The 15,732-nt window shown below is 38.0% G+C and overlaps 1 protein-coding gene across 1 annotated transcript; it reads right to left on the bottom strand.

Annotated features, from left to right (window-relative positions):
* Nucleotides 1-1,973: 1,973 nt before the first annotated feature.
* On the bottom strand, nt 1,974-8,587 carry LOC124158813. The gene is made up of 2 exons (XM_046534151.1): nt 8,477-8,587; nt 1,974-2,601 (listed from the first exon to the last, which is right to left on the bottom strand). The coding sequence occupies exons 1-2, from the start codon at nt 8,510-8,512 to the stop codon at nt 2,089-2,091; spliced, it is 549 nt and encodes a 182-aa protein (XP_046390107.1). The 5' UTR covers nt 8,513-8,587; the 3' UTR covers nt 1,974-2,088.
* Nucleotides 8,588-15,732: the final 7,145 nt, after the last annotated feature.

The raw sequence follows: 15,732 nt of genomic DNA, 5'->3' as shown, positions 1-15,732 counted from the left end.
GCGAAAAATCATCGCTACAATTCCGTGAATGCCGAGGGTTCTACTATTCGCTAAATGAACACGGCTGAAGGAGAGCGTTTTTCAGCTCGTATTCTCGTATTGGGGGAGAGAAGAAGCTCTTTGGTAACCAACTGAATGACATTTTTTACCATGCACAGTTGGATTAAGAAAAAGTACGGCGAGCAAGCCGAGATGGATTTGAATGCATGCTCGTTCAACAGGCATTGGAGATTGATGAAGATAGTTTGGTTCCCCGGACATTTCTCAAAATGAGAATTTAAATCCTAAAAGCCAGAAAGTTCATCAATGATACAAAAGTCCCTTGTCGTCTGATTATATATTCATGCTGTTCTTTTAATATTTACAGACAGATAGCTAAATATTTTAAGTTTTCAACTCTCTTTTGTACGTTTAGTTTCCTTCCTTCCCCAACCCTCTCACCTAAGATCTTTCACAAACCCAGTTTAGCCCATTCCCCATATTTAAGTAGACGCCTGTGAACCTGTTTGAGTATTATGTATGCACTAAATTCATACAAGTAAGATTTCAAAATATCCAATACCTAGCTATGACTAATTTTCAATACCTATTAGTTTGATCTGGGATGAAGCGCTTGAGGGAGCGGAAACATGGGCTCTAAGGATGGAGGACGAAAGAAGACTGGAAGTGTTCAATATGTGGGTGAGTAGAGCAATGGAGAGAGTAAAGTGGACGGTGAGGATGAGGAACGGCGCAGTGATGGACATGGTGGGTGAGGAGAGGCAGCTTCTAGATGAGATACGGTGGAGACAAGGCATGGATGGAGCGAGTGAAATTTATGAAATTATTGCTAAAAATGTAAATATTTATATGATGTCACCAGCTGACAAGCCCTGAACGACTTGGCGGTGAACCACAGATTCCCATTATTTTAGTTCCATGAAGATCTTGAATTATTTATGTTAATAAAGACATATCATTTTTACCCTACGGCCGTAAAAGAAATAAGGTGTATCCGCTATCATCTACTTCGAGAGAGAGTAATTTTCGGGTCTCCCAGAAGTATAAAAAGCAAGCAATCGGACAAATGTACCTTTGGCATGATGCCCATTCGCAATGGCTAAAATATTTCTTCATATCAATGGGAGTCCTTCCATTCAATATGACAGTCACTCGAAATTACATAATAGGAATTAGCTACTCCCGACTATATCCACGTAACAGAGGCTATTAGCATCTTAGGGCGTATGTAGTGTGGTTCCTGTTAAAAATTAAGCGTATGGGTGTTTTCATTATAAGGTAAAACGGAAGGTGTTTTTGTCATTATATAAATCTTAACTAGAAAAACTTACACATGCCCGCTATGGGAAGTTTTCAATAGGGGACATAACGAACACAAACATTAATCGTTTGGTATGCAAACTGAACCAAAGTTTCTTGATCTTTAAAATTTCTTCAAACTTGAACCACATGTACCAGAGCTCATATCACGACTTCGCGGCTCTAGTTACGAAAGTCATGTTCTCATTAACATGTTCTTAGCGATGGAGTGTATTACAAATCCACTCTACGGTAATAACAACATTAAAACTACAGGTTTTTTAGAGGTACCTTAGACTGAGAGCCGCAAATTTTAAGGCGCACATTTTAATGCCACGAAAGACAGTACTTGACCAATACTTCCACGCTGAAGCAGCCATATGGTTGCCATATATGGTTGTAATAAACATATTCATTTGGTTGTTATGGGGAAAAGTCGGTTCAGCAGCATTCATGAACACTTCTAAATGAAAGGATATGAAAAATATTCTCGGGAATAGGATATAGGGAAAAATTGGTTACGAGCCGCATTCACTGACACTTCTATAAAAAAGTATAGTAAAACCTTCTAGGGAATACGAAATTCTTTAAGGGAATAGGAAAGACTTCTAAAATAGGAAATAGTCGTGTGGAGCATCGAAAACACTATCATGGAAAGTTTACAAGTCACAGGATTTGTGTTGTCAAATATTTATTAAGTACAATGTCTTATTATTTTTTAACACCCCGGCCATAACTACAGAGGAGCCATTGCAGGGTGGAGCTTTCATCTTCGTTAGCCATTAAAAATCAACCGGACAGACCGTCAAGAATACTATCCACGGCCTGTTGTGCAGCAGAAATCTCTTCCTTTGGGATGTGGACGGTCGCGTCCACGATGTTCTTGGCGGAGTCCCATGCCTGGAGCGGGATATCGTAGGCGTTGTCGACCACCACGAAGGGTAACTTGACGATGGGCCGGACGAAACTAATACCGCTGGCAACTGGGTTGAACGGCAGGAGTTCCTTTATTCCGGGGATCAGCTTGGTAGGGTCCGCGACATAGGAGGCAACCGCCGACGGAATGCCTTCGACGGCCGATGGGAGAACTGGAAAAGTTTGTATTTGCGTGGGCAACTTTAGTGGTCTCTTATTAAGATCGACGGTTGTTGGCGGCTTGATCGGAAGGGCATTTGCGGCGGAAGACAGAGATGAAGTCAGGGACGGCAAATGCGCCTGCATGGATGCAGAGGCGGACACGTCTTTGTCCGTCGCCTCGCCAGCCCTCGACATTGCTGTCGGCACTGCATAGCAGCTGAGCGCCTGGAAATTCGATAAATTTAGATTAAATGAATACCTCTGCTTACGTGAATCAACAAAAGGCAAAATGAAAAGATTGATCATTACAACAAAATATATAATTACCATAAAAAACTTTGTAATTTCATATAAATTTAAAACTGTACGACCTAGGTTTCCACGTGGCACGTCATCATCTAGTGACAACGTGCGCTATTAAATTTATATAAATTAAAAAGTTTTTCTAAAAAAAATTTATTATGTATAATTGAATTCATGAGTACAAACCCAGGAAAACGACTTAAAACAAAATTATATCTTTATAATTATTATATTCTATAATATAAGATTACATTCCCGCGGCTGAGCTTTAAGCCACCAAGTGCGTCCACCGGGTTGCGGATGGTGGGATAACCTCTAGATATAGAGGTTAGCTGCGATATAAGCAAGTTTACTTGTCGAATAAGCAGTCGTGGACAAAAAGCGGCGGTTATCCGAGGTGGTATGGGTCTATCCCTGGGTGAGATAGGCCATCTAAATGATACACTAAACCTGTGAAGATACCGTGACTTGGCGATGAGAGGCCGCCAACAATTATGCCTCACATCACCCGGAGGAGAGGGCAGCAGCTCTTCTTCATATGAGTGAAGGTGGAGATCACGATGGTCAGTACAGCGACACTCATTGCACTTCAGGCGTGGTAACATTTACTTTAACGGCTGTAGTACTGCGATGTGGAAGGCAAGGGGAAACCGCCACATTATTATCCCGAGGAGGCGCAGCTACTCCAACTTTAAATTGTCTGACATGATGGAATTCTCTCAGGTAAAAAATTCCGGAGGTAAACTAGTCCCCCATTCGGATCTCCGGGCGGGGACTACCCGAGAGGGTTCATCGGTCAATTGTGATAAACTTATGAGGATAGGTACATGGAACGTGAGATCACTCAGGACTTGTGGTAAGCTAGAAAGCCTTAAAGTAGAAATGGAAAGACTGAATATCGACGTGCTAGGAATCAGCGAAATGAAATGGCTTGATGAGGGAGACTTTTGGAGTGGAAGCCATAGGATTATACACACAGGATCCCTGAACGGTAATGCTGGGGTTGGGATAATGCTCAGAAAGAGCGCCGGAATGCGTGTGAAAAGCTTCCTACAGTACAATGAAAGGATAGTTATGGTGAAGATAGAGACTAAGCCGGTAGATACCGTAGTGGTACAGGTCTACATGCCCACGACAGACTAGGAGGATGAAGAAGTTGAAGACGTCTACGATGATATAAAGGAAGTAATCAAAAAGGTATGGGGTGAAGAAAACCTTATTGTTTTCGTTGATTGGAACGCTGTCGTCGGCGAAGGCCAGGATTGAAGAATAACCGGAAAATATGGATTAGGAAATAGAAATGAAAGAGGAGAAAGGCTGTTAGAGTTCTGCACAGAACACAAATTAGTGGTTGCCAACACTCTGTTTAAGAATCACATGCGAAGAAGATACACATGGAAAATGCCAGGAGACAAAAGAAGATTTCAACTAGACTATATTTTAGTGAAGCAGAGGTTTAGAAACCAGATAAAGGACTGTAAAAGCTACCCGGGGGCAGATATCGACAGTGATCATAATCTAGTGATGATGAAATGCCATCTGAAATTCAAGAAATTGAAGAAATCAGCAAAGAACACCTGGCAATTAGAGAAACTTAAGGAGCCAAAAAATCAACAAGCCTTTCAAGAAGTTGTGGAGCGCAAGATAGGACTAGATCAGTCTTAAAACTCAGTTGAGAATAACTGGACTACCATAAAAAGTGGATTTCAGGAGGCCTCTAGAGAATGTCTAGGGAGAAGAAAATGTGTTAAGAAAAAGCCATGGATCACGGATGAAATCCTAGACCTCATTGAAGAACGGAGAAAGTATAAGAATACGAATACTGAGGAAGGACAGGCTTGCTACAAGAGAATAAGGAACGAGATTTGCCGCCAAGCGAGGAAAGCCAGAGAAGCGTGGATGAGGAACATATGTGAGGACGTACAAAATAACCTCGTAAAAGGGAAAGTGGAAGCGGCCTATAGAATAGTGCGGAACCATTTCAAGGAACGAAACACAAAATGTAATAGCATAAGGGACAGGAATGGAAACATTCTAATTGAAAACGAAGACAAAGCCGAGTACCTGGAGGAATACCTGGAGGAATTATACAACGGGAGCAAACTTAAATCAAAAGTTCTCGAAGAGGAAAGTGAAGTTGAAAAGGATGACATTGGAGCAAGCATCTGAAGATCGGAATTTGACGCTGCAGTAAGAGACCTGCGAAAGAATAAGGCCCCAGGAATAGAGTTTTCCTGGGGCCAGCAGAGTTAATAAAAAAATGCAGGAGAAAAGGTCTTAACTCAACTGTATAAAACTATCTGCGATATATACTCAACAGGAGACTTAACTAGTGACTTCGAGAAGAACATCATCATTCCCATACCCAAAAAGAAGAGAGCTGAGAAGTGCAAAGAATTTAGGACCATAAGCCTGACGACACATGCGTCGAAGATTCTGACAAGAATCATTTACAGGGGAATTGAACGAAGAGCAAAAGAATTCCTGGATGAGGACCAATTCGGATTTAGGAAAAGCAGGGGCACAAGGGAAGCAATTTTGGCTCTTAGGATGATCATAGAGAAGAGAATGGAGAAAAACAAACCAACCTTCATAGCATTTGTCGATTTAGAGAAGGCCTTTGATAACGTGGAATGGAATTCAATGCTTAGAATTTTGCAAGAAATCGGCGTACTCTACAATGATCGTAGAATTATTCATAGTTTGTATAAAAACCAAGTAGCTGTGATCAAATGTGGACCAAACGGTGCAGAAGTAAGAATAAGAAAAGGGGTGAGACAAGGTTGTGCGCTTTCCCCCTTAATTTTTAATGCTTACATAGAGAAAGCCATCAACGAAATCAAGCAGAAAGCTTCGGGTGTCAATATCCACGGAGATAAAATTAGTATGCTGCGATTTGCTGACGACATAGCAGTCACAGCCGAGACAGAGAAGTATTTGAAGAAGACGTTGACAAACATGGAAAGGACAATGGCCAGATATCAGCTGAAAATCAACAAAAAGAAGACTAAGATATTAGTTTGCAGCAAAAGAGAGGAGGCTAAAACAAATATCAACCTAGGAAAGCATAAGCTTGAAGAGGTGAACGAGTTCTCTTACCTGGGAAGCCGAATTACCAGCGATGGACGGAGCAAGAAAGAAATACACAGTAGAATAGCGCAGACGAAGAGGGCTTTCAACAAAAAAAAGAATCTTCTTACAGCTGAAAATACCAGCATAGAAGTAAGGAAACAATTCATCAGATGCTACATATGGAGTATGTTTCTCTATGGAAGCGAGGCTTGGACGTTGACAGCAGTAGAGAAGCATTCGAAATGTGGTGCTACCGAAGAATGATGAAGATAAAATGGATTGACCGTGTGAGTAACCAGGAAGTGCTAAGGAGAGTGGGAGAAAAGAGAAGCCTCCTAAAAACATTAAGCAGAAGAAGGGACAACTTAGTTGGCCACATTTTGAGGCACGATGGTCTGATGAAGACAATCGTTGAAGGACAAGTGGAAGGGAAAAAGAGCAAGGGACGACCCCGAATGAGTTATATAGGACAGGTTATAAAGGACGACCCCGAATGAGTTATATAGGACAGGTTATAAAGGATGTAAAAGAGAATAAATATGTAGCTATGAAGAGGTTAGCGGATAGGAGAGAGAAATGGAGAGCTGGGTCAAACCAATCTTAGGATTGTTGACTAATGATGATGATGATGATGATGATGAAGATTACATTATGAATTAATTCAGTATTTTTAAGGAATTAGTAGTTCATACGTCTGCCTCATACGATAAAATTTCTCATCCATTCATTACCTAACCCTACACATTTTGGTCTTTCCCTGACATTGGACGAAAAGAATTTTTTTCCACGGTAGTCAATAGAAATGTTCTACATTGACTTTCACACCATTGAAAACTTGTGTATCCTTTGTAGACGATTTTTGCAAAGACATTACAAACAATGAGGTTATCTCATTTTAAGTTCAGATGGAGGACTGGATAGCAATAATTTTTATTTGTTAATGTTTTAGAAATCAACTCAAAACAAGTGGACGAGATAAGAGTCTAAAAAACTAGAGAACTTTCGATTCAGAAAATGATTATTATAAATTCACTCGAGGTTGATTAGCACAAGGGGTATGACGAGGTATGACGCTAACAAACTAGCCTCACATCAACCCGATCCTCCTATAACTTACGTGATCTCTCAGATATTTTTAGGGTAAATATGCATAGTGGTCATTCGTTAGAATTTACCTAAATCTGTTGTATGAAAGTTTTACCACAGTATCACTCTGAGGCAAACTTTCCAAATCTCCGATGCGAGCAAGTGCTGACGTGGTAGCCTCTCATCGATAATATTAGTTTTTCCTATATTTTAAAGAAGTTTACTTGACGTCCCATCCAACGGACGAAGTGTTGTGCATAAGGTGTCCTCCAAATAGCACTCAAAACAGGGATCACACAACAAATGAAAAATCTCTTCTTCCGCCGGAATTTAAACCCGAGCACAAGTGGTGTGAAGCTAATAAATAAGCTACAACGCCGACCCGATCCTCCTGTAAATTACGGGATCCCTCCGTTATTTTTAACGTAACGGTGCCGGCCTCGGTTGTGACGGGGTGAAGTCACGACCTGCCGCACAAGACGTCGCGGATTCGAGTCCCGCCTATGTAACTTCTTGAAAGTTTAGTTGTTAAGTTAATAGTCCCGATGTAAAAAGCCAAAGGTGCCTTTTACGGTGGTACAGGGTTAAATAAATATGGTAGGCATACGGAAGCATTTACCTGAATCTGAAATATGACACTTTTACCTCAGAAAATATTACCTCTGAGGTAATAGTTTTAAAATTTTCATGCTAGCGAGGGGTTCACTCAATTAATCATGAAAATTTCACCGCAATATCTTAAGTTTAACGGAAGAAATTCTTCGGGAAATCAGATCTTTAATCAGATCTAATGAGGGTGATGCGTCCTCTTGTTGAGAAAGCACGACGATAGGGTGGAATGAGGAATGACTATGGGAGAGGGAATAACATGGAGAGTGGAGGAGCTAAGGAGGGCATACCTCCAGTAAGAGAAGCACGGAACTGTTACGGATGCCAAGGATGGCAAAAGAAAAAGATCATTCCTTGAACCTGAGCCAAAAGCTAGCCTTTCATCTCAATAATCCTTAGTGGCTGTCTTTCAGATACAGAATTAACTATGGAAAGCCTAAGAAAGTCTACATATAATACGCACCGGGACGGAGAACTTGAATGCATAGGAGTATGTGAATTATCATCTAATAGTTACTTAAGAGCCTATTTACATAAAAGTACAGAGACCAAGTAACCAGCTGAATTCACACAAACAGATGGGGAAACTAATTGAGGGATTATTTTCTTTTACTATATTATTCGAGCAAACTATAATATGGCGAATTAACTAACAAAAATAATACTATAAATTCCGATATGAATTACGTAACAATTGGAATTACTGAATGAAACAGGAATAATCGGGGAAGAAAACAATTCTTAATGAGATGAATGACGTTTGAAAACTATTACTAATGTAATAGAAATGATTTAGTAATAATCTTATAAATTAGTATTACTTTGGCTTCACGAATGGAAGGAGCAATAAATAATAGAAAAATATAAGTCATAATCACGATCGATAAAAAAGTACTCGCATCGTCATAATTTCCCATCGTCCAAAATGTGATAGTGAAATCCCTATCCTTTTTAGCATATATTATCTAGATATTCTAATGTATGAATAAAATCAACTAATGAATACGTGGAGTTACTTCAAAAAACTTACCCCAAATAAGCAGAAAGTGATAACGACTGCTCTCATGTTGACAACGCTGGGTTTCTCTTGGTTTTCTTTGCTCCTCTCGAAAAGGATCTTCTTCGGCAAGTGCAATAGTTTTGGGAACACTTCCTTATATATGCGAATCGATCAAGGAAGTTGCACAAATTTTTTAAAATTGCATGCCACTTACACAAGTCGTGTGCAATATCCAACATGTGCCACCACCTGCGACTCTTTTGTCTATCTTCTTCCATTGTCTTCATCCTTCACGCAGCTCCTAGTCGCAATCGGAAGGAGTAAGACACTAAATTGGATTTATAGGACAATAAATTCGAATGACATTCGTTCCAAACGTATTGTAGAGATGTATTTATTTGTTGCCATATAAATCCAATTAAACGTCAAAAATAGCAAAAATACAGAGAAGATTTATCGTAATAGGTTCGACACTTATTTTTGCATTCTTTGTATTTCTAAAAACTCAGAAGACATTAAGGCAGTAAATTAATTTCAGAAGTAGTTTGTTCTGATCATTCTGGCAATGCAATCATGGGGAATTTCTTAATGATCAAAGGGTTCAAAAAGGAGTAAGAACTTTTTTCCCTGAGGAGTAAAAAATTCAGAAGATAATAAGACAAGAAATAAAGTTCAGAAATAGTATGATGTACCTAATGATTATGGCAATGAGTTTGCTTGAGAATTGAGGCACTGAGATTATTTTTTTGGGAATTCATTAGAAATTGTTCCAGAGGAAATTGACGCATAGATACTCCTAATTTTCTTTACTTCAATGGACCACAAAACCGCCATAAATAACACGATCATGCCAAGTGCGAAACAGGATCACTGAAAAATTTTATTGCCAGAAATACATTTTCCAGAACTAATATATCATGTTTGAAAAAACGGGCAATGGGAAGGACAAGAAAAAGTTTCAGCGAAAATATAATATGAAGCGCTTAAATGATACGACGAAAAGGAAGAAACTAATCGTTAGTTTTAATAAGGTTCCTAAAAAACATACCGACCGATAGGGTTGACTCACATTTGACATCAGGTGTACATAAAATTGCGTGCGACAGTTGTGACATTGTATGTGGAGCAGACGGGGTGGGATTTCAGGACAAGAGCGCGAGAACACGAAAGAGGGTTCCGCAACAACGATTGAAAATCCCATTTAGCCAAACATCTGCGGGAAGATAAATAGAAGTGTTGTTTCAATCCGAAGATCCTTCATTTCGCACGAGTAGGACGAAGGCTGCGGATGTCCTCGAAAAGTGGGAAATAATCGAAAAGAGGAATATATGAATCAAATTTAAAAACAAATTAAACACTTTTTCTAAAAGCATTATAAAATGAACCAAAATTGAATTTAAAAAAAATTAAATTAATAATAAATAAAGACTTTCATAACTCGAAGAATAATAGATGCTGATTAGGATTATCAGAGAAATTTTGGTCGAATGGAGAAATTATAAGAAAAATTTTGGTCGAAAAAATGAGTCTCACAGGTGAATAATGATCGGTAGGTACACAAAATCAATAACTAGATCTAATTAGTAGCCACGCTTTTTTCTTCGAGTGATGAAATATGTGAGTTTATTTCATATTTTTTAGCGCATTTTATACTGCTTTTGTAAATAATGTGTTTTTTTATCTTTATTTATTTTATTTTTATTTTTTACTTTTGAATTCATGTAATCGATTAAACCAGATCTGTAAAAGATATTTCTGCCAAAATATTTATAACTAACGCCGTCTATTGAGAAATCGTAAAACTATTTTTCCGTATGGAAGTTGAATTAATTAATTAGAGCACTATCGAACAAAATTTAAAATGTCTAATTATTGAATATTGTATTGTCATCTAAAGCAAACAAAATTTCAAGTTGATCTTAAGCTCTTTTATGCTCACACCAGGTATAAAAACTTCCAAAATTCTGAACCATGAAGAGTACTCAAAGATGACCCATCAATTTATCGAAATTAGTTGTACTAGTTAACATTTAAGAGGACATACACTATATCTTTTGTATATTTCACTTTACATAATAATCCTCCACAAAATCTCGCCTCACACCGTTGATTTCATCCGATAAATAGAATTTTCATCAAGTGCAGTTAGCAACGAAAGAATGGCTACCCAAACTTTGATAACCCAATTTTCAAAAGCTGACGCCTAAGACGACAATCACTCCATTAAAACCATTATCATATTCATGGGAGAATGAAGGAGTTCCATTCAACGGGTAGAGTCACACGTACCACGGATGCAAAGGCGTTAAAAATCAAATGAAAGTCATCTTACACAAGTAAGTTTATATATCTTCATCATTTTGTGTTCACATCTTTAATTTTCTCACGAAATGACACATATACCCAAGTGGAAGAGGAAAAGAATTCCCGATTTCATGAGTAACATGTTTTTAGGACGCTGGAGGAAGGAATTCCTCCCCGAATGAATTGCCTTCGAGATATCCGCTTTTTAACGCTATTTTTACCATAAGTACGCAAAATGGAAGAGCTTCTTATGAATATGAGTTCAAAAAATCGTAAGGCTGCTTTTTTCTTGGCAGACAAATGAAAATTTATTTCGCATTCAGTCCAAATAAAGACTTTTACCAGATTATAGACAAGCGGTTTTCCGCCTCAATATTTCTCCTGGGCTCTTGAATGTAATACGAAAACCTTGGCAAGTTTTTTGAATTGAAGGGAGAAATTCCATAGAATGAAGCGAAGAAATTTGAGTAGAAAAATCCAATTAAGAACAGGCCTCTCACAACGCCGACCGCACTCTTCAATGAGCAACGACATGCCTTGCTTGCCTAATACGATATAATGCCCAGACTTACCGCTCCACTAATTACTGCTTGAGCCTTTCTGCAATTCACACACTAAATTACCCATTTTCCCCCACTCTTAAGCATTTTCGATCAATTGCGAAGCACACTAAACTTATCCTACGGCAAACTACAAATTTTAAGAATTTAAATTTAAGCTCAGATATATTTTTCAGCCTAGTTTTGCAAATGATACTCAATAGAAACAATCAAGTTCCCATTAATTACCAAACAACCAACGTTAATCCACGGTTTTCACCTTATTTTATTTCATATGACTTCGCAAATTAGTAATTGTTGTTATATTTCAACTTTTATCAGAGAAAATAATGAATTTCTTTCATTTCCGGTTTAAGTACCCCAATATGCATAGTTTGAGATCGATAGGGTGTTGCTCCTCTAAACGTATTTTCATAGTGTTTCGTGACGATTTATGAAGGAAAATGGCGTGAATGACTTCACTAAAAAAACCCAAAATATGAGAGGATATTACCACAGTTTTCTCTCGCATTGTATGCCCAATGGTATAAGGCTGCATCCACAATATTGAAAACCTCGAGTACGTTCTGTGTCATTGCATACTTTCCGTTTGTAAACTGACGTTTCTATATTTTGTAAAATAAAACAGGTCTCTTCCATCAGAATCATGGGGAAGTAACCTTCGATCAATGCAAAGGTTAAGAGCCCATCTCAGAAAGGAGACGTTATCAGGGCTAGGGAAACCATGTAAGTTGCCAAATATTTTCAAAGGAAACGTTTTACCACATCACTGATATCCAGGCATCCAGGTGATCAACAGTCATTACGCAGGTGAACAAAAACAGAACAACAACAACATTTACGTTGGGAAAAGACAATCAACTTGTACGTTTTTAGAGACACTTTATTACCGACTATGGTTTTCAAATGTTTGTTATTACGACCTTCGATATAAGTTTTGAAACCCGTAGTCGGGTATAGTGTCAGTAGGGAGCATAAAACCAATTTTATCTTTTCCTGTATATTATTTTTACAAAGTAAAGCCGCACGTTACATATTTAAAATAAGTCTTATTTACACGGCATGGTTGAAACCAATGGCTTAATGGCTTCAACTCTTCATGTATTGACAAGCTACTGGAGCGCTCAAGATCCAAGAAAGCCACACAGTCACTAACCTCTCTGTCATTTCAGAGCAACGCACCTTCCCGTTGGGTAAAACTGCCATTTGTAGGTAAATTGTCATACAATCTAAAGAAAATAATTCCCAAAGACAAAGCTAGAGTCGCCTTTTATACCCCGGCAACATTGGAGAAACGATTGTGTAACTCTGAGGACATGTATAACCAAGAAAACAAAAGTTGTGTATACTTGTTGAAGTGTAATAATTGTGATATTTGTTATGTAGGACAAACTGGGAGAAGATTTAAAGATCGTGTGATTGAACACAGGAATAGTTTTATCAATAATGACGAAAAATCATGTTTTGCTAAACATTTGAATCATTGTAAACATTTTAGTAACTTTGATTTTGATATTTTACATTAGATAGACAAAGGGCAAAAGCTGGACTTTTACGATAAATATGAAATTGTTAATAGCCCGCATAATCTTTGTACGATGAAGTGTATTTTACCCAATCGCCTCTTTTATCCCTGAAAATTCCTGCCCGCTCTTAGATGTTTTTAATTTCTGACCTTCGCCAACACCCGCTCCTCTCCTGGTTGTCATGACTTCTCTTCCTTCCTCACCGATTCACTAATATACGTAATCCCTATTCCCAACCCCTCCTCCAAAGACCTTCCTTATTGCGCTCCTTTTAGTCAAACTGTCCCCCCCCCCTCCCTTGCTAGCCTTTCCACCCCACCTTTTGCTGGACGGTATATATAGACCTTGGGAAGCCAAAATGGGTACCTTGATAATGACACTACGTGTCGAAACCGGGTCGGTAGTTTGTTAATAAATAGGTGTGTGGAAGTTAACCATTTTATTTTATCCTCATGGTTGAAACCAATTGAATCCCCTTATACGTTACCAATACGAAGGTTGTGTATAACTATTTCAGGGCAAAAATATCCTCTAAATATACGGTAAAAATTAGAATTTATCTCGAGTTATATTCATTTATAAAAAGGAGCAGACGAGGAGCAGAAGCAGGTGGAGAAGCCACGAAGGAGAAAACTGGTCTTAATTCAGAGTACAATATCTGTAGTGTATTATTAGGGCATCTTATAGAAAACCAGCATGGCATGATTTTGATAACATCGTGAATAAATACAAGAGGATATGAAATTAGCATCCGTTGCTCCGCGCTCAAGCGATAAGTACCTCCATTTTCGTAATAATTCACATTTCCTAATGTAAGTACATTAACATGTTCATTACACCTGCACACGTCCACCATTAAGCTACGAGGACGTTACACACTTAAAATAATGACACACACTATGAATAATGAAACAGGCGGAAAGGATTAATTTCCCTCATGGCACAATGTTGACTGCATTGGAACGGTTATCCAATTACGTCTAAATAAAAATAGATGACTCGTAACGTAATTAAAACGAATTTTTAGAAAAACCAAGCATTTTAAACCCTGGATTTTATTCCGATGGAGAACGTTTCCACTTCAAAATTCTTACCGGTTGATAACTAAAACACGTATTATTTCGTATCCTTATTATCGAAATATCGCCTTTATCACAGCAATCAAAACCGCTTTGCACCCAATGCAAAACGCGTAGTCAAATCTTCTGTCGCGTGTATGTTCCCAACAGCTTCGACGGATGACATTAATTTTTTTTTTGCTTAAAAAAAGTTAACTACAGTGTAGGGAAGACATTAATTCGTTCAAAGCCCGCGCACTCATTCATGTAATCTCAAAATAATCTCACGATAGCTAAGTTATGGCATTTTTCAAGACGAAAGGTGAAGTAAAATGAATAGTAAATAACTGTAAGCGTACAGTTAAAATTTTCTAATATACTTCTTGAGAAGATGGAAAGCCGGTCCGAAAATAAATACGTTTTGCTGAAAGTCGTCGATATATTGAACCCAATGGAGTGAATACGATTATAGTAGATGCGACAAAAAAACAGAAATTGAAGCGGTAATGGTACGTCCAACAAATGGGAAATGGGAAAGACTCCCAAAAAAAATGTTGCTGTCAAATCCAAAGGCAAGACGAAGTACAAGCAAGCCAAGGATAAGCTGGATACATGAGGTACAGAAAGAAATGCCTGCAAGAGGATTAGATGAAGAACTGTGGAAGGATCGGGAGGCATACAGATTGGGAGTTTTAAGACGCAAAGCGTAATTATAAAAGCCTTAAATTCACAGATGGCACTCATTGTTGCAAAGAAAATACGATAATCAACAGAATGAGTAAATATGAAAGCATACAATAACGAAATGGCTTTTATCATGCAGCATAAGCTGATTGAAAATACATTTTTTTCAAAGGCCATTTTCAATTACTTAACAAATTAGCATCGCCAGTAGGGAATGTGAAAAAATACAAATTTTTATATGCAATTTACAGAAACAGTAGCAGGGATACCTTTTTTTTGTACTGCTAGCCGATTAGATACGATTCATAAGACATGGTTTGAAAATTTTAAGTAGAGGATTTATCATCGTTTCTCGGACCTACTTCCCATGAAAAAATCTGGATGGAGTGAATGCGTTCCAATTGTAACGGCATGCCCACCTTAAATAGACATCTTGAAAACTTTTTGTTTCGGGAAAACTATTCTTGAAGGTATACTATAAACTATACTATGGAAGGTCAATGTATTTTTTTTGTCTCAGCCAATCGTCGTTTTCACACTGCAATACTGCACTACAATATCACACGAAAAATATCTATGTATAGATCCTCTTGGCATTGGTGAAGGCGTTGCAGAAGATGAAGATAATTTAAAAACATAGCAATCATGAGGAGGATTAGATTGAAACATACATTTTAGGTTTACCAACTTTCACAAATGATTAAAAATTTTATGATGGCAAAAGAAGAATTATTCCTATCATATGCTCGGGAAAGCGACCGAGGAAAAACCAGACTATTCTCTTCATATAAAAGCAATAGCATGCAGGTAATAACTATGGGGAAATATAGCTCACGTTCCAATGATACCTTCTCTTTATAGTGTGTGCTGTGTAATAAATCTATTCTATGCTTCATTAAGAGTATATAATTTCATGAAGGTTATCCCTTTGTTACATTTTCTCTCCCTGGCCATTTTTATTTAAATTATGTGCGGAGGAGAAAATGAACTTGACAGGTGCAGTGATTTGATAAAATATGTGATCATTTTTGGTCTGCTGTCGAGAGAAACTAATGTTATTTGAGACCAAAGAGCCACCAATTATGCTAGATTACAAGCAATGCTAATTTTTTCGGCAATCTATTCAGTTACAGATACTCGAATACGATCTTATT

The sequence above is a fragment of the Ischnura elegans genome, chromosome 5 (assembly GCF_921293095.1).
Source record: "Ischnura elegans chromosome 5, ioIscEleg1.1, whole genome shotgun sequence".
NCBI classification, from domain to species: Eukaryota; Metazoa; Arthropoda; class Insecta; order Odonata; family Coenagrionidae; genus Ischnura; species Ischnura elegans.
The sequence above is the reverse complement of the archived record's forward strand: the minus strand, read 5'-3'. Positions and strand labels throughout refer to the sequence as shown.